The 27,215-nt window shown below is 50.2% G+C and overlaps 1 protein-coding gene across 6 annotated transcripts in view; it reads left to right on the top strand.

Moving 5' to 3' along the window:
- The window catches only part of HIVEP3 (HIVEP zinc finger 3), a 560,729-nt gene that overhangs the window by 493,153 nt on the left and 40,361 nt on the right, over positions 1–27,215 (top strand). For all 6 annotated transcript variants that reach the window (XR_015156914.1, XR_015156913.1, XM_086382277.1 and 3 more), the window contains 2 exons: positions 11,314–16,914; positions 21,273–21,418. Coding sequence is in view for 4 of the 6 variants with exons in the window: in XM_086382277.1 (XP_086238403.1) it covers positions 11,854–16,914; positions 21,273–21,418 (5,207 nt within the window). In the remaining 2 variants the exon portion in view is untranslated. The remainder of the gene's footprint in view (positions 1–11,313; positions 16,915–21,272; positions 21,419–27,215) is intronic.

Here is a 27,215-nt window from a genome sequence, read left to right as displayed (position 1 = left end):
ATGAACATGTTGCCTTTCATGAAAAAAAGGCATGTTGTAGATGTGATTAAATCAAAGATGTGAAAGTGGTGAGATTTTTATAGATTATCTAATCTCCAGGCCAGAATCCTGGAGTGGGTAGCCTTTCCCTTCTCCAAGAGATCTTCCCAACCTAGGGATCGAACCCAGGTCTCCCACATTGCAGGTGGATTCTTTACCAGCTGAGCCACAAAGAAAGCCCAAGAATACTGGAGTGGGTAGCCTATCCCTTCTCCAGTGGATCTTCCTGACCCAGGAATCGAACTGGGTCTCCTGCATTGCAGGCAGATTCTTTACCAACTGAGCTATCAGGGAAGCCCTATAGATTATCTAGGCAGGGCCCAACATCATCACAAGAGCCCTTATGGGTGAGAGGGAGGTAGGGCAGTCAGTGTTATTCAGTGTGAAAAGATGGGGCCACCACTGCTGACTTTGAAGATGGAAGGGGCCAGGTGCCAAGGAGTGTAGGCAACCTCTCGCAGGTGGACAAAGCACGAAAATGCTGAGGGTCACACAGCAGAGTTGTGTCAGGGGTTTCCTCTACAAGTAACGGGGTCCCATGACAGGATCTTGACTCCAGGCCTCTTGCTCTGCCCTTGCTGGAGGGAACTCACAGATCCTGAGAAAGGTGGGGAGTATCTCGGGAAGCAAGCCAGCCGTGGTGAGGAGTCCTGCTATCCTGCCCCCTGGTTCTCTTCAGGTGCCCTAATTGCCATCCTCCCTGCAGCCCAGATCTGTCTGCCCCTGGGGAGCTCCCAGGGAAGCTTAATCAGCGTCAAGACATCCCTGCCATTCAGGGTACATGGCCCCAAACAGAAAATTGGAGGGCTCAGGAATTTTCTCCCTTTTGGCCTGAATACCTCTTTGCTGGCTCTCCATGAACAGATTGCATCTTTCCTCTGGGCCTCAGTTTCTTCCCAACAGCAAATGAAGATGATGGGTACAAAGTGCTGTGAGTCTGAAGACAGGATGTACTCATGCAATTCATCCTTTTGACCGTAATGGAAGCCCAGGTTCAGGCCCCTTGAGAGCTGCCCTGCCCTGGGTCTCACTGACTTGTCATCATTTCACAGGAAACTAGTGACCACGAGGTACACTGGAGGCTCCAGAATCTCCAGCCTCAGCAGGAGAACCATCTAGTGCAGCGTGGAGGCAGGGGGATGGGCCAGCCAATCTGCGTGTCAAGACTATAATGACTTAATCCATGAGTGTCTTCAGTTCTAGCTTAAGCCCTAGGGTGGTATGAAAGGTTCAATCTGATAAGTGTCCCAGACCATCAGTTCAGTTCAGTTCAGTTCAGTTCAGTCGCTCAGTCCTGTCCGACTCTTTGCGACCCCATGAATCGCAGCACGCCAGGCCTCCCTGTCCATCACCAACTCCCGGAGTTCACTCAGACTCACGTCCATCGAGTCAGTGATGACATCCAGCCATCTCATCCTCTGTGGTCTCCTTCTCCTCCTGCTCCCAATCCCTCCCAGCATCAGAGTCTTTTCCAATGAGTCAACTCTTCACATGAGGAGTACTGGAGTTTCAGCTTGAGCATCATTCCTTCCCAAGAAATCCCAGGGCTGATCTTCAGAATGGACTGGTTGGATCTCCTTGCAGTCCAAGGGACTCTCAAGAGTCTTCTCCAACACCACAGTTCAAAAGCATCAATTCTTCAGCGCTCAGCCTTCTTCATAGTCCAACTCTCACATCTATACATGACCACTGGAAAAACCATAGCCTTGACTAGACGGACCTTTGTTGGCAAAGTAATGTCTCTGCTTTTGAATATACTATCTAGGTTGGTCATAACTTTTCTTCCAAGGAGTAAGCGTCTTTTAATTTCATGGCTGCAATCACGATCTGCAGTGATTTTGGAGCCCCAAAAAATAAAGTCTGACACTGTTTCCACTGTTTCCCCATCTATTTCCGATGAAGTGATGGGACCAGGTGCCATGATCTTCGTTTTCTGAATGTTGAGTTTTAAGCCAACTTTTTCACTCTCCTCTTTCACTTTCATCAAGAGGCTTTTTAGGTCCTCTTCACTTTCTGCCATAAGGGTGGTGTCATCTGCATATCTGAGGTTATTGATATTTCTCCCAGCAATCTTGATTCCAGCTTGTGCTTCTTCCAGTCCAGCATTTCTCATGATGTACTCTGCATATAAGTTAAATAAGCAGGGTGACAATATACAGCCTTGACGTACTCCTTTTCCTATTTGGAACCAGTCTGTTGTTCCATGTCCAATTCTAACTGTTGCTTCCTGACCTGCAGATAGGTTTCTCAAGATGCAGGTCAGGTGCTCTGGTATTCCCATCTCTTTCAGAATTTTCCACAGTTTATTGTGATCCACACAGTCAAAGGCTTTGGCATAGTCAATAAAGCAGAAATAGATGTTTTTCTGGAACTCTCTTGCTTTTTCCATGATCCAGCGGATGTTGGCAATTTGATCTCTGGTTCCTTGGCCTTTTCTAAAACCAGCTTAAACATCTGGAAGTTCACGGTTCACATATTGCTGAAGCCTGGCTTGGAGAATTTTGAGCATGACTTTACTAGCGTGTGAGATGAGTGCAATTGTGCAGTAGTTTGAGCATTCTTTGGCATTGCCTTTCTTTGGGATTGGAATGAAAACTGACCTTTTGCAGTCCTGTGGCCACTGCTGAGTTTTCCAAATTTGCTGTCATGTTGAGTGCAGCACTTTCACAGCATCATCTTTCAGGATTTGAAATAGCTCAACTGGAATTCCATCACCTCCACTAGCTTTGTTCGTAGTGATGCTTTCTAAGTCCCACTTGACTTTACATTCCAGGATTTCTGGCTCTAGGTCAGTGATCACACCATCGTGATTATCTTGGTCATGAAGATCTTTTTTGTACAGTTCTTCTGTGTATTCCTGCCACCTCTTCTTAATATCTACTGCTTCTGTTAGGTCCATACCATTTCTGTCCTTTATCGAGCCCGTCTTTGCATGAAATATTCCGTTGGTGTCTCTAATTTTCTTGAAGAGATCTCTAGTCTTTCCCATTCTGTTGTTTTCCTCTATTTCTTTGCACTGGTCGCTGAGGAAGGCTTTCTTATCTCTCCTTGCTATTCTTTGGAACTCTGCATTCAGATGCTTATATCTTTTCTTTTCTCCTTTGCTTTTCGCTTCTCTTCTTTTCACAGCTATTTGTAAGGCCTCCCCAGACAGCCATTTTGCTTTTTTGCATTTCTTTTCCATGGGGATGGTCTTGATCCCTGTCTCCTGTACAATGTCACTAACCTCCATCCGTAGTTCATCAGGCATTCTGTCTATCAGATCTAGTCCCTTAAATCTATTTCTCACTTCCACTGTATAATCATAACAGATTTGATTTAGGTCATACCTGAATGGTCTAGTGGTTTTCCCTACTTTCTTCAATTTCAGTCTGAATTTGGCAATAAGGAGTTCATGATCTGAGCCACAGTCAGCTCCTGGTCTTGTTTTTGTTGACTGTATAGAGCTTCTCCATCTTTGGCTGCAAAGAATATAATCAATCTGATTTTGGTGTTGACCATCTGGTGATGTCCATGTGTAGTGTAGAGTCTTGTGTTGTTGGAAGAGGGTGTTTGCTATGACCAGTGCATTTTCTTGGCAAAACTCTATTAGTCTTTGCCCTGCTTCATTCCATATTCCAAGGCCAAATTTGCCTGTTACTCCAAGTGTTTCTTGACTTCCTACTTTTGCATTCCAGTCCCCTATAATGAAAAGGACATCTTTTTGGGGTATTAGTTCTAAAAAGTTTTGTAGGTCTTCATAGAACCATTCAGTGTTAAACTTCTTCAGTGTTACTGGTCGGGGCATAGACTTGGATTACTGTGATATTGAATGGTTTGCCTTGGAAACGAACAGAGATCATTCTATCATTTTTGAGACTGCATCCAAGTACTGCATTTTGGACTCTTTTGTTGACCATGATGGCTACTCCATTTCTTCTAAGGGATTCCTGCCCACAGTAGTAGATATAATGGTCATCTGAGTTAAATTCACCCACTCCAGTCCATTTCAGTTCGCTGATTCCTAGAATGTCGATGTTCACTCTTGCCATCTCCTGTTTGACCACTTCCAATTTGCCTTAATTCAAATCTGCCACCATCAGTGGCAGCATCTCCTGCCTGTGCTTTTGACCCCACTGCCCTGCCCAGCTCGGGAACCGATGTATTTTTTGTCTGGGGAAATTAGAAAGGCTGTACTACTAGCTGAGTGGCTCAGCATCATATTGACTTCTTTGGAGACCCTGCTTTGACCTCTAGATTCAACATCTGTTCTTATTTCTTGAGCATCAGCCGTGCGCCAGTTAGAGGAATACCCTGAAGATGTGGGTTTGCTTCCAGGTCACCACAATAAAGTGAGTCTTAGTGCCTATAAAAGTTATGTTCACACTACAGTGTAATCTGTAGCTTCCCTTGTAGCTCGGTCGGTAAAGAATCTGCCTGCGGTGCAGGAGACCCGGGTTCGATTCCTGGATTGGGAAGATCCCCTGGGGAAGGAAATGGTAACTCACTCCAGCATTCTTGCCTGGAGAATCCCATGGACAGAGGAGCCTGGCAGGCTATAGTCCGTGGGATCACAAGAGTCAGACACGACTTAGTGACTAAACCACCACATAGTGTAATCTACTAAGTATGTAATAGCATTATGTCAAAAACAAATCCATGTATATAACTTGATTAAAATATACTGTATTGCTAAAAAATGCCAACCCTCTTCTGAGCCTTCAGTGAGTGATTCATAAGCTTTTGGTGGTGGAGGGTCTTGCCTTGATATTGGTGGCTGCCAACTGATCAGGGTAGTGGTTGCTGAAGGATAGGGTGGCTGTGGCAGTTTATCAAAGTAAGACGGCAATGCAGTTTGCCGCATTAATTTACTGCTTCCTTTCACGAACGATTTCTCTGTAACATGCAGTACTGCAGTACTCTTTGAAAGGAATTTACCCTCAATAGAGCTTATTTCAAAATTGGAGTCAGTCCCCTCAAACCCTGCTGCTGCTTTATCAGCTAAGTTTATGTAATATTCTAAATTTTTTATTGTTGTTTCAGCAGTCCTCACAAAATCTTCACCGAAAGTAGATTCCATCTCAAGAAACTACTTTCTTTGTTCATCCCTAGGAAGCAACTCCTCATCTGTTAAATTTTATCATGAGATTGCAGCAATTCAGTCACATCTTCAGACTCCACTTTTAATTCTAGTTCTCTTGCTATTTCTACCACATCTGCAGTTACTTTCTCCATGAAGTCTAAGCCATCCACGAGGATTGGAATTAACTTCTTCAAAACTCCTATTGATATTTTGACCCCTTCCTATGAACCACACATGTTCTTTATGGCATCTAGAATGGCGAATCCTTTCCAGAAGGTTTTCAACTGCCTTTGCTCAGATCCATTAGAGGAATCACTATGGAAGCTGTAGCCTTGTGAAATATAGTCGGGTTCACCTCCGCTACTGCCTCCAGGTTCCTTCCTGAGCAAATGAGGACGTGGAGGGCAGACACTGTTCTTTCTGGCCGTGACCTGCAAGCTACAGCTGTTGACCAGCACTAGCTGCAAAGGATGTTGGTAGATGCAGCCTAGGTGGGTGACAAGAGACTCAGCTGATGCTCAGGGGCTTCAGTTGCTAAAACAAAAAAGGGAGTGGCTAGTGGGAGACATTTCAGGCTCTGCCCTGTTCCCCGTTACCAGCCAGAACCCCACCATTGGCTTTGGCCACTCTCTGTCCAGACTTCCTTCACTGGCTGTCTGACAACCTCTCCTGTTAGTTTCCAGACCCACATCTTCACACTTACCCTCTCTTGCCACCATCCGAGCCCCCAGCCACTTTCACTTTTGTTTGCTGCGTAAGAATTCTGCCCCATCTCGTACGCACACAGACAGTGTCGTACACACAGATTCTCAGAAGGGCCACTGGTTTGGTGTTGGGTTCTTAAATGAAAACACTACTTGCCTCCTGTCTAGGCTGTGGCCTTCTGTGCTTGCTTTCAGCTTCTGAAAATAAGCAAAAGGTTTGCTTTCCTGGTGTTTTCAACGTCAGTGTGTTTTATTACTTACGGTCAGTAAAATTTTTACCTGATTTTGGGATATTGGGGTGCATGCATCCATGGGTATATGTAACTAAATTATAAGAACTTTATGCCCCAGGTCTGGGACCTAATAGCCCTCTGAATACCAGGCCTCTGTCCCTGTCTTGCTGGAGTCTCATCTATCTTGGCTGGTGATTCAAGCTCCCTAGTCTACAGCTCATGCAGACTCAGGCTGGCCTTCTACCAGGACTAGTGAAGCTGACCACCTGCTAGAGCCCACCTCCTATCTTCCCTCTGTGGGGGTCCACTCTGGGCAACGGCCTTGTTGTCCCCACACCTTGGATGTTGTGTCCTGGAAGAGGTGTCCAGTTGGTTGCAGAACTTCAGGCCTCAGCCCTGTTGCCTGCCCCTCATCTCCCTCCCCTGAGGCTTTCGTGGCTCCAGCCCCAGCACCCTACTGTCTTCCGTGTTGGGATATCCTACTAGCTAGACCTATGGAAGCCTCCAGAAGTGAGAGCCAAGTAGTCTGATATGTTAGCCAGCTGGCTCTTAAAACTCAGGTTCTTCTCATGGTTCTAAGCTGGTTTCTAAGCCAGAGCTCTGAGGGCTGTGACCTTAGGAGCAGGCAAGGTGGACTCCAGGTCCGTTCTGCCACCATCAGCAGAGAACATCCATCTTTCCCCTGGCCTGAGGCTCAGACTCCTGTTGGCCCAGCTTCTGGGTCCTGTAAGGAAAGCCCCCTACCTCTGACCTCATGTCACTGGTGATTTTTACAGGTATGTTCACCAGTTCTCTGCAGAGGCAACTTTTCCTTTTGTTACTTCTAGCTAGTATTAAAATTTTACACACACCTTCAGAAGCACAGAATGTAGAAAAGAGCCATTTTCTTAGCATCACTTGGTCCCAGAGATTGGAAATGGTCCTTCTAAAGGGGTTAAAGAGTTAAGTAAAAAAATGTTGATGCCAGTGTGAATTGTAACCCATTCCAAGGCTGAAGCCTTCTTAGTTCTTGTAGGTTTTCCCCTGTTCTGCAGCCAGTCCCAGCTGCCCCCTCCCACTGCCTCCTGTATCAAGGACCTCTGACATGTCATGAGGTATGGAACAGGGCAGCAGAGAGCACTGGCCCAGGAGTCCGAGGACTTGTGTTTCCTGGGCCGGGCATTGTCTCCCGCAGCTCAGGTGCCCTCTGTGCAGAATGAAGGGGTGGGCCTTTCGGCTCTCAGGCCTCCCTGACTCCATGATCTAGGCGGCCGATGGTGCTGATGTGTCCTGCCTGCTCCTTTCCCAGAGGCTGCCAGCATGAGGGCCCTCTCCAGAAGAGTGCCAGGCCCTGCTCACAGGTGCAGCCAGGCAGGTGCTGACCCCAGGCAGGTGGTGCTGGCCCAGTGAGTCACCTAATGACACAACAGCCACCTGACTGTCTCCCTCATGCACCCCACCCTCCTGCCTGGCCTGGGAAATGCTCCAAGCCCCAGCCTCTGGGCACTTCTCCACCCACCCCTGTGGCTTAGTGAAGGGAGAAACACAGGACTCGACAGTGTAGGGTCCTCCTTGGCCAACTGACTGTCACTCAGACTGATCACTCCCCATTCAGTCATGCAGAGGGGCCCATCCATCCATCAGAAGAAGTGAATCTCACCACTAGCTAGTATTTGGGGGGTACATTGAGATCCTTGCATGAAAGGGTCAATAGACATAGTTGGTATAGTCAATGCTTTATTATCCATCCACAGCACCCAGGGGCCTCCTCCCCTCACACAGGTACAGCCAAGCCCAGGAGTCACAGACCAGCCCAGAGCACAGTTCTGTCTCATCTGACTTCCATGACTCAGAGCTTTGGCCCACATTAGCTTGGATAAACAAGGCCTGGGGTAATGCCACCAGGATGGACTCCCCAACCTCAGTCTTCTCCCCATTTCTCCCATCCAAGAGCCACAGCGAGGTTAGGACATAAGTTGAAAGGGCCCTTTGACTGTTAAGCCTCCGGACACTGTGGTCACTCCTCGCCAGGGATACAGCCACCTCCTGTGGGGCCAAGCCGGTGCCTTCACAGAACTGGGAGCCATAGACTATGGTGCCCAATGTGCCACAGAGCCATAGGCTATGGTGCCCAGTTATTCACGGAGGTGGGGATGAACTCTGGCCAGCAAGCAGGTGGTGGCACAGGGTGGTCTTCCTTGGCCACCATCACTCTGCAGTCTTTAGGGAAAATCACCTTATTTCTCTAGGCCTCAGTCTCCTCGTTTGTCAAGTGAGGGAATGAGACTAGATTCCCAGTCTTTAAGGATCCATAGGAGACCATGGTGTCAGTTCAGTCCTCATAGCAGAGGTCAAAGTTTATGCCAGACTCCCAGAGATGGCGCTTGTGCCTGGTTTGGATCACAAGGTAAATATTGATCGTAAGGGTAACCATTCGTTCTGGTTTGCCTGAGATGACCTGGTTTATTCCCATTGCTCCTCCAGAATGGTTAATTGTACCCCTTTTACTCTCCAAAGTGCCCTAGTTTGGGTGACATCTTACATGGCCACCCTATTGACAGTAATATGATGAAATGAAATTCCCCTGCCTTTCCCACGTTCATCCTGCTTTGGGAGGATGCTCTCTGCCTAGGTCAGAGGAGGCCTTTGACTGCTCAAAGAATAGCCTTTGCTGAGTTGTGACCTTCCACTGAAGAAACTCAATCACTGCATTTGCTCAGTTCAGTTCAGTTCAGTTCAGTTGCTCAGTCGTGTCTGACTCTTTGCAACCCCATGGACTACAGCATGCCGGGCTTCCCTATCCATCACTAACTCCCGGAGCTTGCTCAAATTCATGTCCATCATGTCAGTGATCCATCCAGCCATCTCATCCTCTGCTGTGCCCTTCTCTTCCTCCCTTCAATCTTTCCCAACATCAAGGTCTTTTCCAATGAGTCAGTTCTTCACATCAGGTGGCCAAAGTATTGGAGTTTAAGCTTCAGCATCAGTCTTTCCAATAAATATTCAGGACTGATTTCCTTTAGAATTGACTGGCCTGATATCCCTGCAGTCCAAGGGACTCTAAAGAGTCTTCTCCAACACCACAGTTGGAGGAAAAAAAGCATCAATTCTTTGGCACATGGCTTTCTTTATAGTCCAACTCTCACATCCATACATGACTACTGGAAAAACCATAGCTTTGACTATATGGACCTTTGTCAGCAAAGTGATGTCTCTGCTTTTTAATATGCTGCCTAGGTTGGTCATAGCATTTGCTGGAGGGATATTATTTGAAGACATAGGTGATCTCATGCATCATTCGCTGCCCCTGTCTGAAGTACCATATGAAAAAGTTCTTTTCAGGTAATGCTTTGCCTCCTGCAAGGAACTTACATGTTTTCTTCTTCGCTGGTTATAATGACTCTGCTGCTGCTGCTGCTGCTAAGTCACTTCAGTCATGTCCGACTCTGTGCGACCCCATAGATGGCAGCCCACCAGGCTCCCCCGTCCCTGGGATTCTCCAGGCAAGAACACTGGAGTGGGTTTATAATGACTCTACAAGGGACCATGTCTCCCTTTTATCCTTGGCTGCCAAGAATCTCAGATATCAGTGTATAGTTGAACTGTAGAAGCACTGTAAGCCCTCATGATTATTATATCAGTGCTCTTTCCATCTTACCAGTCCTGACCTCCTACCTTATCTACGCTTTCCTTTGTTCTGATTTGTCATTCTTATTTACAGATTTTTTTAATCTGGATTCATAGCTTGTCATTCTTTTAAAAATATTTATAAAATTTTATTATAGTGATATTGAAGTTTTTATAGAATTGAGATGAAAAGGAAACAAAAAGAATAAATTTATAGAATATACCTTTTGGCTAGTTACTGAACTCCTTGCCCTTCCATGGCATGTCACTATGTCTGAGGTCCTGCCATTTGAGCAACAATTATTTGAGTCTTTCAGAGTACTCTATGAAAGTAGAAAGTGGGAACTTTTCAAGACTGTATCAGCAAACACCCAGTGAAAATAAAGGTGAGGCCATGAAGGGTGCCTGTGGTCAGTATGCCAAGGGCAGAGCATGCCTACAGGAGAGGGAAGAAGGCTATAGAGATGCACCGGTCAGTCTCCCAGACCCTCACCCTGGGTATGGACACCTGCAAGGTGGCTGGGGAATCAAATCTGGCAGTAGGGAGCCTAGATTCAAATGCAGGCCCTACCTCTTAGGACCACAGGACCTCAACAGGCCCCCCTCCCCCTGCAGTGCTTAGATTCATCCACTGGAAAGTAAGATGGCTGGCAGGACAGAGTTCACAGTGACTTCCAGCTTTGAAATTCTGTCTGTGTTCTTGGGAAAAAGGGCCCTGCAAGGCCCTCAGAGCCCAGGAGGCCTTGGCTGCCCAAATTTCAGCTGACCCTGGCAGAGCAGACATACGTGGGGCTCCACTCTGACCAGCTTTGTCCCTCAGTTTGACAAGGACCTCTATTCTGAGCCACTTCTAGGGTATCCCTGGGCCACTGACTAAACAAAAAAAAAAAAGGCTGGAAAGTGGAGGGAGCTTCCAGAATGACCTTCTAGCTATTGCTTAGTGACCCTGATGGTCACCCTGTGTTAGACTGTGAACCACCACATGGATGGTGGTTTTAGCTTTTTCATTAAACCCCAGGCTTGGAAGGTGGGTTAGCAATGGTTTGCAAAGCCATAAGCCTGGATACCTTCAGAACCCAGGGCCAGATAGAGAGAGAAATACTAACCTGAGAACAGTCCCTCTCATAGAAAGCTCATCTCCAGATAATCAACCAGCCCCAACTCTTGCACTGGCCACGGGACCAGTCAGCATTCATCCAGTGGCATCCATGTCCATTTTCACATTGGATGCACTCTCGAGATGGAGTTGAGCCAGGAATTGCTATTATTTCATACATACTATTTCATTTCATAGGTGATACAACTGAGGCTTAGGGAGCTGAAACCCATTCAGAGTTGCTCTCTGCACAAAGACTGGAATCCAAGCCTGTCATTCCTAAGGGCCCCATGGTTCCCAGAGTCTACTCTGCTCCTGACGCCCCACAGAGTCACAGTCCTCAGAACCACAGTGGACATTCAGAGTCACTGGCGCCTCTGGAAATGTGGGCAAAGGAGGTGCCAAGTGCTTTGGTGCACAGGGTCTGGGGCTGTGGGTTTGGGTTGAGTCTCCCTCGTTAACCTTTAGGGATCACCCAGGTCTCACCGGAGCTGCATGAGCTGTAGATGAGTTACAGTAACCCTCTCTTCTCTTCTCTTTGTATATTTCTGTGTGTGTGCTCTGGTCAAGTAGAAGAGCGTGAGTTCCCCTCTGCGACTGTTCATCTCCAACACGGGACGAAAGAGCAGAAGAGGTGGGACGGAGCTGCCCACGGCATCCAGCGTGGCTTCTCTCGTGCCAGGACCAGGGATGCCTGGACCATGCACACAGCCGTCTCTAGCCGTCCACGGATCGCATAGCACACGGGGGACTTGTGGGGGGCCACTTGCCACTGCCAACTGAAACAATATGATGGCGACTCTGACATCCTTCATGACGTTTCCACGACAGACATTCAGGCAGAAAGTGCTGGTGCATTTTCTATCTGTGAAGTAGAGGGCCATGCCTCACTGATGTGAATAGTCTGGGCCCTGATGACCTGCCCTGAGTCCACTTGCCACCAGTGACATTTGGAAAAAAATTTTTAAAACTCCCCAAACCACCTTGGGTTTGACTTCCATAGCTCTTGACCAATGTTACCCAAGCCAGACGCCTCCTTGGGACGTTTGGAGTATTCATAAATGCGGCCTGCTCCAACCCTCCCTTAATAGCATCTGAAGTCCTGTGGAGGTCATGGATCCTGAACAAAGTGTCAAGGGCACCAAGAAGGCTGAGGGAAGTCCCCGGAAGCGGCTGACCAAAGGAGAGGCCATTCAGACCAGTGTCTCATCTAGCGCCCCGTATCCTGGCAGCAGCACAGCCACCACTCAAGAGGGCCCCCTCCAAGAGCTACTAGCCCCGCAGCCCTTCCCAGGCCCCTCGTCGGTTCTTAGGGAAGGCTCTCAGGAGAAAACTGGTCAGCCACAGAAGCCCCCCAAGAGGTCCTCCATCGAAGCCTCAGTCCACATCTCCCAGCTTCCGCAGCACCCTCTGACACCAGCATTCATGTCGCCCGGCAAACCCGAGCATCTCCTGGAGGGATCCACATGGCAGCTGGTCGACCCAATGAGACCTGGACCCTCAGGCTCTTTTGTGACCCCTGGGCTCCATCCTCAAAGCCAGCTCCTCTCTTCCCATGCTTCCATCATTCCTCCCGAGGACCTGCCCGGCATCCCCAAAGTCTTTGTGTCCCGTCCCTCCCAGGTCTCCTTGAAGCCCACGGAAGAGGCACACAAGAAGGAGAGGAAACCACAGAAGCCCGGCAAGTACATATGTCAATATTGCAGCCGCCCCTGTGCCAAGCCCAGTGTGCTCCAGAAACACATCCGCTCACACACAGGCGAGAGGCCCTACCCCTGCGGCCCCTGTGGCTTCTCCTTCAAGACCAAGAGTAACCTCTACAAGCACAGGAAGTCCCATGCTCACCGTATCAAAGCCGGCCTGGCCTCGGGAATGGGTGGCGAGATGTATCCCCCAGGGCTGGAGATGGAGAGGATCCCTGGGGAAGAATTTGAGGAGCCCACCGAGGGAGAAAGCACAGATTCGGAAGAGGAGACGGGCACCACTTCCACACACCCCACAGAGCTCTCCCCGAGGCCCAAACACCCACTCCTGTCCAGCAGTTTGTACAGCTCCGGGAGCCAGGGTTCCAGCCACGAACGCTGTTCCTTGTCCCAGTCCAGCTCGGCCCCGTCGCTCGAGGACCCAGCTCCCTTTGCGGAACCCTCATCCGAACACCCCCTGAGCCATAAACCTGAAGACACCCACACGATAAAGCAGAAGCTGGCCCTCCGCTTGAGCGAGAGGAAGAAGGTGATCGACGAGCAGGCGTTCCTGAGCCCGGGCAGCAAAGGCAGCACCGAATCTGGGTATTTCTCACGCTCTGAGAGCGCTGAACAGCAGGTCAGCCCCCCAAACACCAACGCCAGGTCCTATGCCGAGATCATCTTCGGCAAGTGTGGGAGGATCGGGCAGCGGACTGCCATGCTGACGGCCACCTCCACCCAGCCCCTCCTGCCCCTGTCCACCGAAGACAAGCCCAGCCTGGTACCTCTGTCCGTGCCCCGGACGCAGGTGATTGAGCATATCACCAAACTCATCACCATCAATGAGGCCGTGGTGGACACCAGCGAGATAGACAGCGTGAAGCCCAGGAGGAGCTCACTGTCGCGGCGGAGCAGCATGGAGTCACCCAAATCCAGCCTCTACCGGGAGCCACTGTCCTCCCATAGTGAGAAAGCGAAGCCCGAACAATCACTGCTGAGCCTCCAGCGCCCGCCCAGCACCACCCCCCCTGTGCCTCTGCTGAGAAGCCACTCAATGCCTTCTGCCACCTGCACCCTCAGTACCCCCCACCACACCTTCCGAGGCAGCTACTCCTTCGACGACCACGTCGCCGACTCGGAAGCCCTGAGCCGCAGCAGTCAACTGTTTACCTCCCACCCCCGGATGCTCAAGCGCCAGCCGGCCATCGAACTGCCTTTGGGCGGAGAGTACAGTTCTGAGGAGGCAGGGCCCAGCAGCAAAGACGCAGCCTCCAAGCCTGCAGATGAACCGGAACCCAGGGAAAGCGACCTCACCAAAAAGACCAAGAAGGGTTTGAAAACGAAAGGGGTGATCTATGAATGTAACATATGTGGTGCTCGGTACAAGAAAAGGGACAACTATGAGGCCCATAAAAAGTACTACTGCTCAGAGCTTCAGTTGGCAAAACCAGTCACCGTGGGCGCTCATGTATCTCCGGAGGCCGAGAAGAGCCAGGCCGAGCATGAGCCCTGGTCCCAGATGATGCATTACAAACTGGGGACCACCTTGGAACTCACTCCACTGAGGAAAAGGAGGAAAGAGAAGAGCCTTGGGGATGAGGAGGAGCCGCCCAGCTTTGAGTCCACCAAGAGTCAGTTCGGCAGCCCTGGGCCTTCAGAGGCTGCTCGGAACCTTCCCTTGGAGTCCAGCAAGTCACCAGCAGAGCCGAATAAGTCAGTGCCCTCCCTGGAGGGATCCGCAGGCTTCCAGCCAAGGACTCCTAAGCCAGGGTCCAGTTCAGAATCAGGGAAGGAGAGGAGAACCACGTCCAAAGAAATTTCTGTCATCCAGCACACCAGCTCCTTTGAGAAATCTGACTCTCTGGAGCAGCCCGGCAGTTTGGAAGGGGAAGACAAGTCTGCGGCCCCCTTCTCATCACCCCCGCCTGCCCCGCACGGACGCTCGGCCCACTCCCTGCAGCCCAGGTTGGTCCGCCAGCCCAATATTCAGGTTCCCGAAATCCTGGTGACCGAGGAGCCCGACCGGCCAGATACAGAGCCGGAGCCACCCCCTAAGGAGCCAGAGAAGACAGAGGAGTTCCAGTGGCCCCAGCGCAGCCAGACACTTGCCCAGCTCCCAGCTGAAAAGCTGCCACCCAAGAAGAAAAGACTGCGCCTGGCAGAGATGGCCCAGTCATCGGGGGAGTCCAGCTTTGAGTCCTCCGTGCCTCTGTCTCGCAGCCCGAGCCAGGAGAGCAGTGTCTCACTTAGTGGGTCCAGCCGCTCTGCCTCCTTCGAGAGAGATGACCACGGAAAAGCCGAAGCCGCCGGGCCTTCATCAGACACACGCTCCAAACCCTTGGGCACCCACATGCTGACCGTCCCCAGCCACCACCCGCATGCCCGTGAGATGCGGAGGTCAGCCTCAGAACAGAGCCCCAACATCTCCCACTCCACCCATATGACCGAGACACGCAGCAAATCCTTTGACTATGGCAGCTTGTCCTTGACAGGCCCTTCAGCACCAACTCCAGCAGCTCCAGTGGCCTCAGCAGCCCCACCAGAGAGAAGAAAATGCTTTTTGGTGAGACAGGCTTCTCTGACCAGGCCTCCTGAAACCGAGCCAGAAGCCACCCCCAAGGGAAGACAAGAGAGTGAGGAACCAAAACCCTCATCCAGTAAATCTTTGGCCAAAGGCGCATTGCTCCCAGTTTCCTCTGCAGCCACCTCGCACAGCGGGCACCCAGGAGGCAAGAGCCAGGTGCAAGACAGACCAGCGCTGGGGGCCACTCCGCCCTACACAGAAGCACTGCAGGTGTTCCCCCACCCCATCGCTCAGCTCCCGTTGCAGGAGAAACCCTACCTGCCCCCGCCTGTCTCCCTTTTCTCCTTCCAGCACCTCCTACAGCATGAGCCAGGACAGTCTTCAGAGTTCTTCCCCACCCAGGCCATGTCCAGCCTGCTCTCCACACCTTACTCCATGCCGCCCCTTCCTCCCTCCTTATTTCAAGCTCCCCCACTTCCTCTCCAACCTACTGTTCTACACCCGGGCCAACTCCACCTCCCCCAGCTCATGCCTCACCCAGCCAACATCCCATTCCGACAACCCCCTTCATTTCTCCCCATGCCTTACCCTGCCTCCTCAGCACTTTCTTCTGGGTTTTTCCTGCCTCTGCAATCCCAGTTCACCCTTCAGCTCCCCAGTGAAGTGGAAAGTCACGTGCCCCAGATCAAAACTAGCCTGGCCACACTGGCAACAGGAACCCCTGGCCTCTCCCCCAGCACAGAGTACAGCAGTGACATCCAGCTGCCCACTGTGGCTCCCCCATCCAGCTGCTCAGCACCCACATCAGCCCCTCCACTGGCCCTGCCTGCCTGTCCAGACACCATGGTGTCTCTAGTTGTGCCCGTCCGCATCCAGACCAACATGCCATCCTATGGGAGTGCCATGTACACCACTCTCTCCCAGATCTTGGTTACCCAATCCCAAGGCAGCTCAGCAACTGTGGCTCTTCCCAAGTTCGAAGAGCCCTCATGCAAAGGGACGTCTGTGTGTGGGACAGATGCGTATGAGGTCGGGCCCAGACTGGCTGGACTAAGTGAAGAACAGAGCAGAGGTTTCCCGACTCCATTCTTGAGAGTGCCTGTGACATTACCTGAAAGAAAAGGCACTTCCCTGGCATCAGAAAGTGTCTTGAGCCTGGAGGGGAGTTCATCAACAGTGGGAGGAAGCAAACGTGTCCTTTCACCAGCTGGCAGCCTTGAACTTACCATGGAAACCCAGCAGCAAAAAAGGGTGAAGGAAGAGGAGGCGTCTAAGGTGGATGAAAAATTTGAACTTGTAAAACCATGTAGCGTGGTGCTTAGCAGCACCGAGGATAGCAAGAGATCGGAGAAGTCCTACTTGGGCAGTCAGGGCCAGGGCAGGAGGGAACTAGAAACACTCTCCAGCTTGTCCTCAGATCCATCTGACCCAAAGGAAATTCCTCCCCTTCCTCAGCCCTCATTGCCCCATGTGACAGCCTCAGGCTCAGAGGCTTTGAAGGAATATGCCCAACCATCTGGTAAACCTCACCGAAGAGGATTACTCCCATCAAGTGTGAAGAAAGAAGATTCCAAGGAACAAGCTGACCTCCCTCCACTGGCACCTCCCAGCTCACAACCTCTGTCAGAAACATCCCCCAGACCAGCCAAGTTGCAAGAAGGTACGGACTCAAAGAAGGTACTGCAGTTCCCCAGCCTCCACACAACCACTAATGTCAGTTGGTGCTATTTAAACTACATTAAGCCAAATCACATCCAGCATGCAGATAGGAGGTCCTCTGTTTACGCTGGTTGGTGCATAAGTTTGTACAACCCCAACCTTCCAGGGGTTTCCACTAAAGCTGCTTTGTCCCTCCTGAGGTCTAAGCAGAAGGTGAGCAAAGAGACATACACCATGGCCACAGCTCCACATCCTGAGACAGGAAGGCTTGTGCCATCCAGCTCCCGCAAGCCCCGCATGACAGAGGTGAGTTCAGTCTTGTTTTTCTTCTACTCCCTGATTGTAAAAGCCTTTGCTGAGCTTTTAAAGCCACATTCTCCTCAAGGTCCATTTGCAAAACGAGAGCCAACTGAGTGGACAGATTTCCTCTCTATCAGCTGTGACTGGCCACCTTATTTATTGGATTTCTTTGTCAGTGTCCCTCAAATCATTGGACTAGATGCATTTCAATAAAGTGAACTTTAAAGTGACCCACTTTCCCATTAGCTTCTATTGAAATATCAAAGAAACAATCTTATCCAAAAGACTGAGTTCGTAAACCTTGCTGATGGGAATGCCTGCAACAGTTTGAGAATTTTATGCCACTCCAACATATATTTCTTCCTTACAGTGTTAGTCTTTTCCTGCTTTTTGTATTCTCTGCATCTACTATTTCTGTTCTCTGGTGCCACTTGAGATTTTCTCAGAGAGTCTAGAGTTTGACAAAAAAGACTCCTGAAATATTCCTTTTTTCTTTTATGTGAGTAGAAGAGCAAATAGACCTTAACTGTAGTATCCCTCTTTACCGGTAGGTGACAGTTCCACAGCTTGACTCATCTTTGCTGATGGTAGTGCACAACGCTGGAAATGCTCATGTTTTATCCTCCATTGCCTCTGACCTGAGGCTGCATTAGGAGGCATGAAATCTTGATCTCTGCAAGTTCAGGAAGATTGACATTTGATAATTCCGAGTTTGTTTCGGACTGGTGACACCTCCATATCCTGGTGTCACCTTGTCAGGTGACAAGGGCAGCGTAAGGATTCAAGTCATGATGTGCTATGCTGACTTGATATTTGTGGAATAACAGTTGGTCTTATTGGTTGAGTAGCCTCACTGTGCCAGGCATTGTTCTGGGCACTTGAATCCAGTTGATGTTCATCACTGCCTGTGAGGTAGCAGTACCATTTCCATTCTGTAGATGAGGAAACTGAGAGTCAGAAGGTGAGAGAGGTCCAGAGCACATGGCAACTATTTGGCAAACCCAGAATTTGGACCAAGACCTGTCTGACTCCAGAGAGTCTATTTTCTTCTTTCAATTATTCAAGGAAAGAAGACTGTAAAAGTGACTGCAAATTTAAAGATCTTCATTAGTAAGTCTTTAGAACAGATCCTTTGACCAAATAAATCCCCCTAAACTAAATCCTGATTGCAGATAAATGAACAAACTATGTTCATTAACTTCTGCATTTGCATCCTCTTTTATTGAGTGATGCTTGTGCATTGAATTTCTCCTTAGCTCGCCTGGATATTCTGCACCAAACTGTTTCCCAAATTTATTCTCTAAATATCCTTGTCAGTCTTCTGCTGCTGCTGCTGCTGCTGCTAAGTCACTTCAGTTGTGTCTGACTCTGTGTGACCCCATAGACAGCAGCCCAACAGGTTCCCCCGTCCCTGGGATTCTCCAGGCAAGAATACTGGAGTGGGTTGCCATTTCCTTCTCCAATGCGTGAAAGTGAAAAGTGAAAGTGAAGTTGCTCAGTCGTGTCCGACTCTTAGCAACCCCATGGACTGCAGCCTACCAGGCTCCTCCGTCGGTGGGACTTTCCAGGCAAGAACACTGGAGTGGGTTGTCATTGCCTTCTCTGTTGTCAGTCTACAGACATCCTTAAATGAGATTTCCACTATTGTTATACACATCATGACTGATTTTCTCTCCAGTGTCTCTTACTGGTTGTGGCTACTCCTGAGATGCTGTGGTAATTATAGTCATACTGAGAACTTATTGTGCACCTATTATGTACCAAGTACTATGCCCAACATGACTTTTTTCCTCACAACCACATTGATAGGTTTCTATATCATGATTTGATGGATAAAGAGACCAAAGCATAAAGAAGTCAGGTAACTTGCACAAGGTCCCAAACATAGTAAATGGCCTGGATTCAAAACTAGATCTCACTCTAAAGTTCTTTTGGATGATCTGAACTGCCCCTCTGTTTTAATGACTGAACACTGAAAGGTGGTTTAAGAAAAACAAAGAATTAATTTGGCTTAACTGGGTTTGACAACAAGTTGTTTAAAACGCTGCTTTCCTAAAATGAGCTGCAACTTTTTCCTGGAATATCTCATTTGGTTCACTTGGATCAGCTGATAAAGAATCTGCCTGCAATGCAGGAGACCTGGGTTCAATCCCTGGGTTGGGAAGATCCCCTGGAGAAGGGAATGGCAACCCACTCCAGTATTCTGGCCTGGAGAATTCCATGGACGGTATAGTCCATGGGGTCGCAAAGAGTCAGACACGACTGAAGACTTTCACTTAAACACTTAAACTTAGCGTGTTTCCTACCAGAAGCTCACCAGTCTGATACATTACTGTAACTGCATAGCCCACTGCTTGATGCCTTTCTACAATCATCCCTCTCTCTGGTCTCTGCTTGCATTCCAGTGATAGGTTGCTCACCACCCCTTAGTACAACCCAACCCATCTTTGGGCAGTGCTTTAAGAAAGTTCCCTATTATATTTACCTGACATTTGTTATCCCATAGCTTCCATTAACTGTTAGTAGCTCTGAAAAGGCCCTTTGGGTGATATCAGGATTTCAAAGCTCTTCCTAACCATCTTTATACAGGAATAGACCACCCAGTCAGGTTTGAGTTTGGTCACATACATTTTTTTTTTTTCATATGTAAACCATGGGGAAACCCAAGCTTATACAAGAGTTCACTTTGCAGCCACATTTCGTTCCCCAAGTTTCTCCTTCCTTTTTCCTCCTTGGCAATAATTTTGACAACCGCATGCACTATTGCAAAGAGATTAAGAACAAGGGCTTCAGTGCCAGATTGCCCAAATTTGAGTTCCCCGATCTCACTTACTAATTGACTTTGGATCAGTTACTTAACCTCTCTGTGCCTTGGTTTCCTCATTGGTAAGACAGAGATAAAAAGCTGTAAGATAGAAAATACGTAGCTCATAGGAATGTGGAGATAATTAAATGAGTTAAAATATGCAAGGTGTGATTAGAACAGTGGTTGGCACACTGACACTTGATAATCACTACCTTCAGTTACTCACATTATTATCTTTAAAACTTAAAGTGTATCCCTGGTCCCCTGCTCGAGTCCAGCCATGTTTCCTGGTAGAGTGTCTGCTGCCACCAACACCAGCCTCCTCCAGTTTGGCTCTGACATCACAGCTATCAGCCTGAGGGAGGCCTCTTGGTCATTCCATGGATGGCCCAGATGGTAGGCTGACATGGAAGTGAAAACAGCATGCTCTGAAAACCTTTGAGTATTGCATAAAATCAGCGATCTTTTGCTGAAGCGGCACACCATACCTTCTCTTGGTTTCCACTCCCCATCTCCAATTCAGAAGAGATTGTCAGTGAGTCACTGAATCACTGAAGCTGATCCTGGAATGAATCTTTAAGATGGTCTAATCTTGACTCTGAGCCTCAGAGAGGTGAATTAATCCACCCAAGGTTGGCTCAGTTTGCAGTGGCCTATGTGATGCAAGAACTCAGATTCCTTGATTTCCAATCAGCTACTTTTCTGTTCAGCCCCTTGTAGGAGCAGGTGTGGTGGCTGAAGCAGGGATTTCTGTCCTTAGATTGTCGCAGCACCAGGGGACACAGTTGCTGCTCCTACTGGCTATAAACAGGGCAGTTCCTCCTGACCTTAATGAAATGGCATGAAGCAGGATGAGAATATCACTGCCGGCCTCAGCCCCCAGCCCAGCATCACTGCTCTCTATTAAAGGTGCACCCATCCCTGCCACCATCAGAGGATCTAGGGGACAGGTTATCCACCCAGCTCTTAACACCAAGGCCTATAGCTCATGAAGAGAATGGGTTCCCTAAAATGCCCACCCCCCCAGACACATGCCCATCAGTGGGCAGCACAGCCTCTCTGTGTCCAGCTCTGGCAGCAGTCGGGGGTGGGGTCAGGGCCTTCAGGAGACCTGCTTTATGCTCCTAGAAATGCCCTTGACTTGCTGTGTGGCTTTGACTTCCTGATGTATAAAGGAGAATTGGGCCAGTTAATCTTCAAAGGTGAAGTCTTCATTTCTGTATGCAGCATTCCTCTCACACACCTTCTCTGAGGTTGGCATGACCCAGGAGACCAAGATGAGGACCTGTCCCCAGAAGCCCCTAGACTAGTGTGAAAAAAGAGAAGAAACACAGCTCTCATGGGAAGGCCTGGTCTTCCCTAGAGAAAGGCCTGGGCAGAGTCCTGGTTCTGACTTCACCTCTGGGGATTTGTTTCCCTTCTTCTGTAAAGTGGGGCAGGTGGCATCTTGTCTCCGGGTAGAGGGAGAATGAATGAAGTGAGCCATGGTGAAGCGTGGGCATCATTCCATGACGGCGTGTTAACCAGCAGTGATTTTGTTGTTCCTGCGGTGGGCCAGGTTCGCCTCCCTTCGCTGGTTTCCCCGGAAGGACAGAAAGAGATAGCTAGAGTGGAGAAAGAAGAGGAGAAGAGAGGGAAGCCGGAGGAGGACGCTCCCGCCTCCAAGAGAGGGGAGCCGGCGAGGATCAAAATCTTCGAAGGAGGGTAAGAATTATGTTTGGTTTGCAGTGTCTGCTCTCCACGCAGTAAGCGCTCGTGCCCGCCCGCAGGCTGGGGGTGGTGCCTGCCTTCTGTGTTCAGAACGGTGATCTGTGTTCAGAGGTGGTGAGCATCTCATCTGGCAAGGCTGTGTCCACAGGAGCCCTGGGCTTTCCACCTTCCAGGAAGTACCATCTTTGTGGGACTTGCTGGCCACCTCTGTTAAGGAACATTGGCTCCTTGGTGGGGGCTGGGGGACACCAGGTATATGCTGGGCACTGGAACAGTCTGGGTCTTCCCCCAGCCCCTCTTGCCTCAGATGCTGGCTGGGTTCCTAGACCCCACATTGGGGTTGATAGTGACCCTCCCGGGTCCTATGCGGACTGCCGTCTACGTTGGTACATGTTCTGCAGAAGTCACCTCTGTCCTGCCTAAGCAGCCACAGTGACAGGTCTGAGGTCCCATGGGCTCTGCCAACTGGGATGCTTACAGGGCTGATGGTGCACTGCACTCATCAGCTGTACATACTGGTCTCTGGGTCTCTTCCTGGACTGGCCGGATCCAGGACTTGTTGGTTTGTAAACATTTAGAGGAACGCCCCTGGTTTTTCACCTTCGGTGCTTTGTGTTTGTCAACCTAATGACTGAAACAGCTCAGAATTCTCAGCTGTGGGGCTCTCGGGGCTCCCAGAAGGCTGCCTGCTTCCAGGCCTGCTCTGTGGAAGTGTCATGCGAGCTGTGTTCTGTGTGACCACGTGCGTGCTCCCTGGGATGTGGGTGTCTGTACGCAGGTCCCGTGGTGTCTGTCTCAGGGTCCTGTGTCTGTGTCCCCAGTGTAATCAATGCAGCCCTCTTCCTACCCAGTCCTGAGGGATAATGGCATGGAGGAAAACCTGCCTCCCAGGGAGGAGGGTCCCTAGGAACCCATGTTCCCAGGAACATGGAATGTCACTGGAGCCTACAATCCTCCAGCACTTGCAAGTGCCCAGCTCACAAGATCAAAGTGGGAGGTGCCAGGTTCCTCTGGAGCACTGGGAGAGGAGACAGTGCCCAGCTCCCGAGGCCACTGGTGGGCATCCTTCAGCACTGACCAGCAGGGTCTCCCAGGAGAAGGGGTGTTTGAAAACTGAACTTGGGGACTTGTGTTGTCACAGCAATAGGGAGGGGAGTCAGGGATGGCAAGCATCCTTCAGTGGCAAGGACACGTCCCCAAAGGGGAGAAATATCTTGCCCAGAGTTCCCGTAACTTCTCCATTGAGAAACACTAGACCAGCGGGTTTTCGAAACACTGTCTTTCCACCTGGGGACTGGCGGGTTTCCTCTTCTGCTACTTGGTTAGAGCGCCCCCGTGTGTCTCTGTGTTCGCACATCATCGGATCCTCCAAAGGCCATGTAACATTTCACCCCAGGATTGGTGGATCAGGCACAGCCTTCTCCCCGCAGCTTCAAGGACCATCTGTGGGGTCCCAGGGGTGGCTGAATGTCAGCTGGTGTGAACAAAGGGGTCTGCCTCTGCCTTGAGAGGCAACAGTCCCCAGACTGGAGATCTGGTTCCCTGAGGCAGTTCCCTTGTTCTGAGCCCCGAAAGGGCAGCTGGAAGGAGCCTTTCCCCAGCCCAGTTAGTTAACAGCTCCAGCCGCCTCCTAGAGTCTCTGCCACACGGTCTACCTTCAGCTGAGAGGTGAAGGCCACGTCTGAGTCCTCTTCTCCTCTTTCTGCAGTCTGGCCAGGGGTCCCCACTCTAACCCACCACCACCATTCCATCCAGGTCATCACTTAGTCCCACCCACTCTGTTCAGAATCTCCCTGTCTTGCCAGGTCCAGCATCCCTGCCCCAGAGTGGCTCTCCCACTAACCTGTTCCACTGGGACAGTCTCCTCACCTCTCCAGCTCTGCCTCCCATCGGTAAAAGGGGTAATTACATACTTGGTGGGTTGTTGGGGGATCTTGTGCTGCCCTATGTAAAGACCAGCTCAGTTCATGGTGCTAACAAATGGGTATTAGAGTACTTTTTTCATTTTTGTGTCCATTGTTTTGATCCCCTCCAGGATAATCTCACTCTGTCGACTGTGAGGAACATCACCCTCACTCTCTCCACTTGTCACATTTAATTTCAGCACTTTGGTAGGGGGAACGGGGTTATGTAATGCCACCAGTCAGGTCATCTTCTCCCACAGCCCCGCTGTCCCATCTGGGCCCCTACTGTACCTCCCACCTTCGCTTCTGGTGACCCCTCAATATTTATGGTTCTTTGGGGGCTGGTGTCACCCTCCAGGAGAGTTTGCAAATGTGGACTTGAAAGTTTAGGGTTGTCACAGAACTTCCAAGTGCTCTGTACCAGAAGATAGCCAGAGCCAGGAGGGTCAACTGTGATCCTGCTCTCATGGAGGCTGGCTCAGGGGTAGCAGAAGGCCTGGAGCTGAAATGTGGGGACCCCTGGGCCCAGAGTAGCCAGAGAGGGCTTCCTGGAGGAGGTGGGCTGGGCCTGGAGGGTATATGAGACCCGGACAGGCAGAGAGGAAAGGTGAGTCAGACGGCAGTCTGGGTGTCCTGGTGACTCATGCACCTGGTCAGTCGGACTCGTTTCCTGTGGCCTTGAACGGTCTCCCTAGTCAGTGTTGTCCGCTTCCTTGGCTAAACTTCATCCCTGCACCAAGGACATGAAATCTGAATCTCCAGCTAGGACCTTACTCCTGAACTGTAGACCGTTGCTTCTGATGCCTCATGGGCACCTCTGCCTGGAAGACTAGGGCACCTCAAACTCAGTATGTGCTGACCAGGCTCTACAGGTACCACCAACAGCATCTCCTTCCATCTTGGGAACCAGATCCTTAGGCTCAAAACAGCTCTGTCTCATCTCCATTAACAAATCCTGTCGACTCACCCTGTGAAACCACATCCAGAAGCTGCCCATTTCTCCCACGTCCCAGCTCAAACCACTGCTGAGTTTCATCTGGATCGTCACAGTCTCCTGCTAGAATCTCCTGCTTCCATTCTTACCCACTATCATGTACTCTTAACCCAGCAGCCGGAGCAATCCCATTTAACATCAGCAGACCCTGTCACTCCCACTCTGCACCCTTCACAGACCTCCAGTAGCCTGCGTGTTCTAGCCCCAGATCCTCCCTGCCCCTCTACCCCTTGCTTCTCCTTTTTCTTTTAAATAGGTCTTTTAAAAATTTTTATTTATGTATTTATTGACTGAGCTTGGTCGTCACATGAGCTTTCGCTGGTTACAGCAAGCAGGGGCCACGCTCTAGTTGCAGTACGTAGGCTTCTCCCTGTGGCAGCCTCTCCTGTTACGGCTCACGGGCTCGAGAGTGCAGGTTCAGTAGCTGTGGTGCATAGGCTTAGTTGCCTCACAGCACGTGGAATCTTCCCAGACCAGGGACTGAACCTGTGTCCCCTGCATTGGCAGGTTCCTACCCCTTGCTTCCTGTGCTCCAGCCAAGGATCTCTTTGTCTGACATGCTGCTACCTTAGGGCCTGTGCACTTGCTGCACGCCCTGCCTTGAACACTTTTTTCAGAGTCCCACAGGTCCCTCACTTCCTTCAGTCACCTTCAGAGAAGCCTTACCAGATCACCCTCCTCTCTGTATCCTCCTCCAGCATTTCTTATCCAGCTTCCCTTCCCTGCTTTATTTTTCCCCAGTCACTAGTTTACTTCTGTTTCCCCCTCCAGAACATACACCCTGTGAGAGGTCAGGAATTGTGCTTTATTCATTGTCATATCCCCAGTGCTGAAAATGGTGACTGGCATGTAGGCAGCGCTGGTGAATGTTTATTAACTGAAGGAATCTCCCTTTACCTCCCTGAACTCAGCAGCCCTTAGAATCCATGAGCAGTGGAGACTCTGGGTCTCAGGAAGGAGGAAGGACAGAGAGTCAGGGCCAACCCACCAACCTGACGTCAGACTTGGCCTGGGAAGGTGAAGTCGGGTGGCTTCGGCTATGGGGCAAGCACCCTGGGGCTGGGAGCCAAGGTTGTTTGCTTGCTGACCTGCCCTGCAAGTGTTACAGGTAAAAAACGAAACATGATTCCAAAAAGGGCTGGCTCATGGGTTACCAGCTTCCTGGCCAGTGCCTGCTCTGAATAGATCCTTTCTGTCCTGGGGGCCAGAGAGGAGTGGTCCTGGGCACCCAACTCTGGAGACAGGCCGCTGTCCTTCCTGGGTGAGTCCAGGCTATCAGGGCCGTGTCTTCTTTCTGACTCAGTGCCTTGATCTCTCTTGAATGCTCAGGCTTCTCCCTGGAGTATAGATGTGCAGCTTTGAGTGTGGCCCCTTGGGCCAGGAGCGAGAGGTCCGGCTTCTGTCACATGTTCCCACACTGGCTTTAGCTCTCTTTCTATTTCTCCCAAACCCTGTTGTTCCATCTCTCCTAGGGAAGACCTGGGCTTTTGTGGACACAGAGGAGGGTGGGATATTGCAAAGTACAGGTGCGATATTCAATGGCCCAGACCAGGGAGATGGCAGTGGAGATGGGGGTGGAGCTAGAGGACATCTGGTGAATCGAATACAAAGGGTAGGGATGAGAAGCTTGGAGTGGAGAATGACTGCCACGTTTCTGGCTCAAGGGTATATGAAGCTGCCATTTACGGAGATGGGCAGGGATGGGAAGGAGAGTGAGAAAGAGGTTTGGGGAAGGAGGGGTCAAAGCTTGGTGGACAGTGTTCAGTTTGAGATGCCAGTCAGACATCCAAGTGTTCAGGAAGGCGTGTGGCAATTGGATATCTGAGCCTGGCCTTCAGAGGACAGGAAAGATACATTTGAGATATGTGTAGATATTCACATTTTTCAGTGCATAGATGCTATTTAGGAGGATGCAACTGGATGGGGGATCACTTGGGGAAATGGAAAGAAGAGAATAGGGCATCCAGGACGGAGCCGGGATATGCCAGAGGAGAGGTAGAGATGAAGCTGCAAGAGTCTGAGAAGGAAAAGCCAAAAGAATAGAAGAGACCCGGCAGAATGAGAAATCCTGGAAGACAAGGGCAGAGGGAGTTCAAGGTCAGCTGTGCTGAGGGCCATTTAAAGGCCAAGGACAGGGAGGCCAGGCAAGTGTCCGTGGGATATGGCCACATGGGGGTCACTGGTGACCTTGATGGGAGCTCTTTGGGGAGATGGAGTTCTAAAGGTGGCACATGTAAACCTGTCCCAAGAGTCTGGTTATGGAGGGAAGGAGGGAATCACAAGGAGGTGAGGAGCAGGACCCAGACATATGTGTGTGAGGCTGAGCAGGCGATATTTACATGGAGAGATCCTCCCTAGGCTTGTGCTGCTAGGAATGATTGACAGTAGGGGTGGGCGGGGGAGGGCTTGGCAGATGATGATGCTGGGAGAGAAGGGGCTGAGTGCAGGCAGGGTCCTAGAGGAGGTGCAAGGTGTGGGGCCAAGCACTGATGAGAAGGGGGTGCTTCTCCTAGAGTAATGGTGCGGGGTGAGGGGAGACAGATGCTGACGCACTGCAGGCAGAACTGATGGTTTGGATGGGGGAAGCGGGGAGGGTTCTCTCAGCCCCCATCCAGACCTCTTCTCGCCGTTCCTAGATACCTACATTCTCAACAACAGATCTGTGAATGGCTGTTCTGTTTCTAGGAAACCACTTAGATTCTTGGGAAAGTTATTCCTTTGTAAAGATTATCCTCCAAATAGATATCTCAGATGTAAAGCCATCTAGTTAGGTCGACTCTCCATGCTGGCCTAGCATCATTCTACTGAACACTCAGAGGACTTCACAGGGAACACTCACTCCAGGCATTAGACAAAACTGATTATGTCACTGTGAAACCCAGTAAACACTGTG

Source organism: Bos grunniens, chromosome 3 (genome assembly GCF_055505025.1).
Source record: "Bos grunniens cultivar Pamir isolate PY7600 chromosome 3, Bosgru_T2T1.0, whole genome shotgun sequence".
Taxonomy (NCBI): domain Eukaryota; kingdom Metazoa; phylum Chordata; class Mammalia; order Artiodactyla; family Bovidae; genus Bos; species Bos grunniens.
This window is presented reverse-complemented; position numbering and strand designations above follow the sequence as displayed.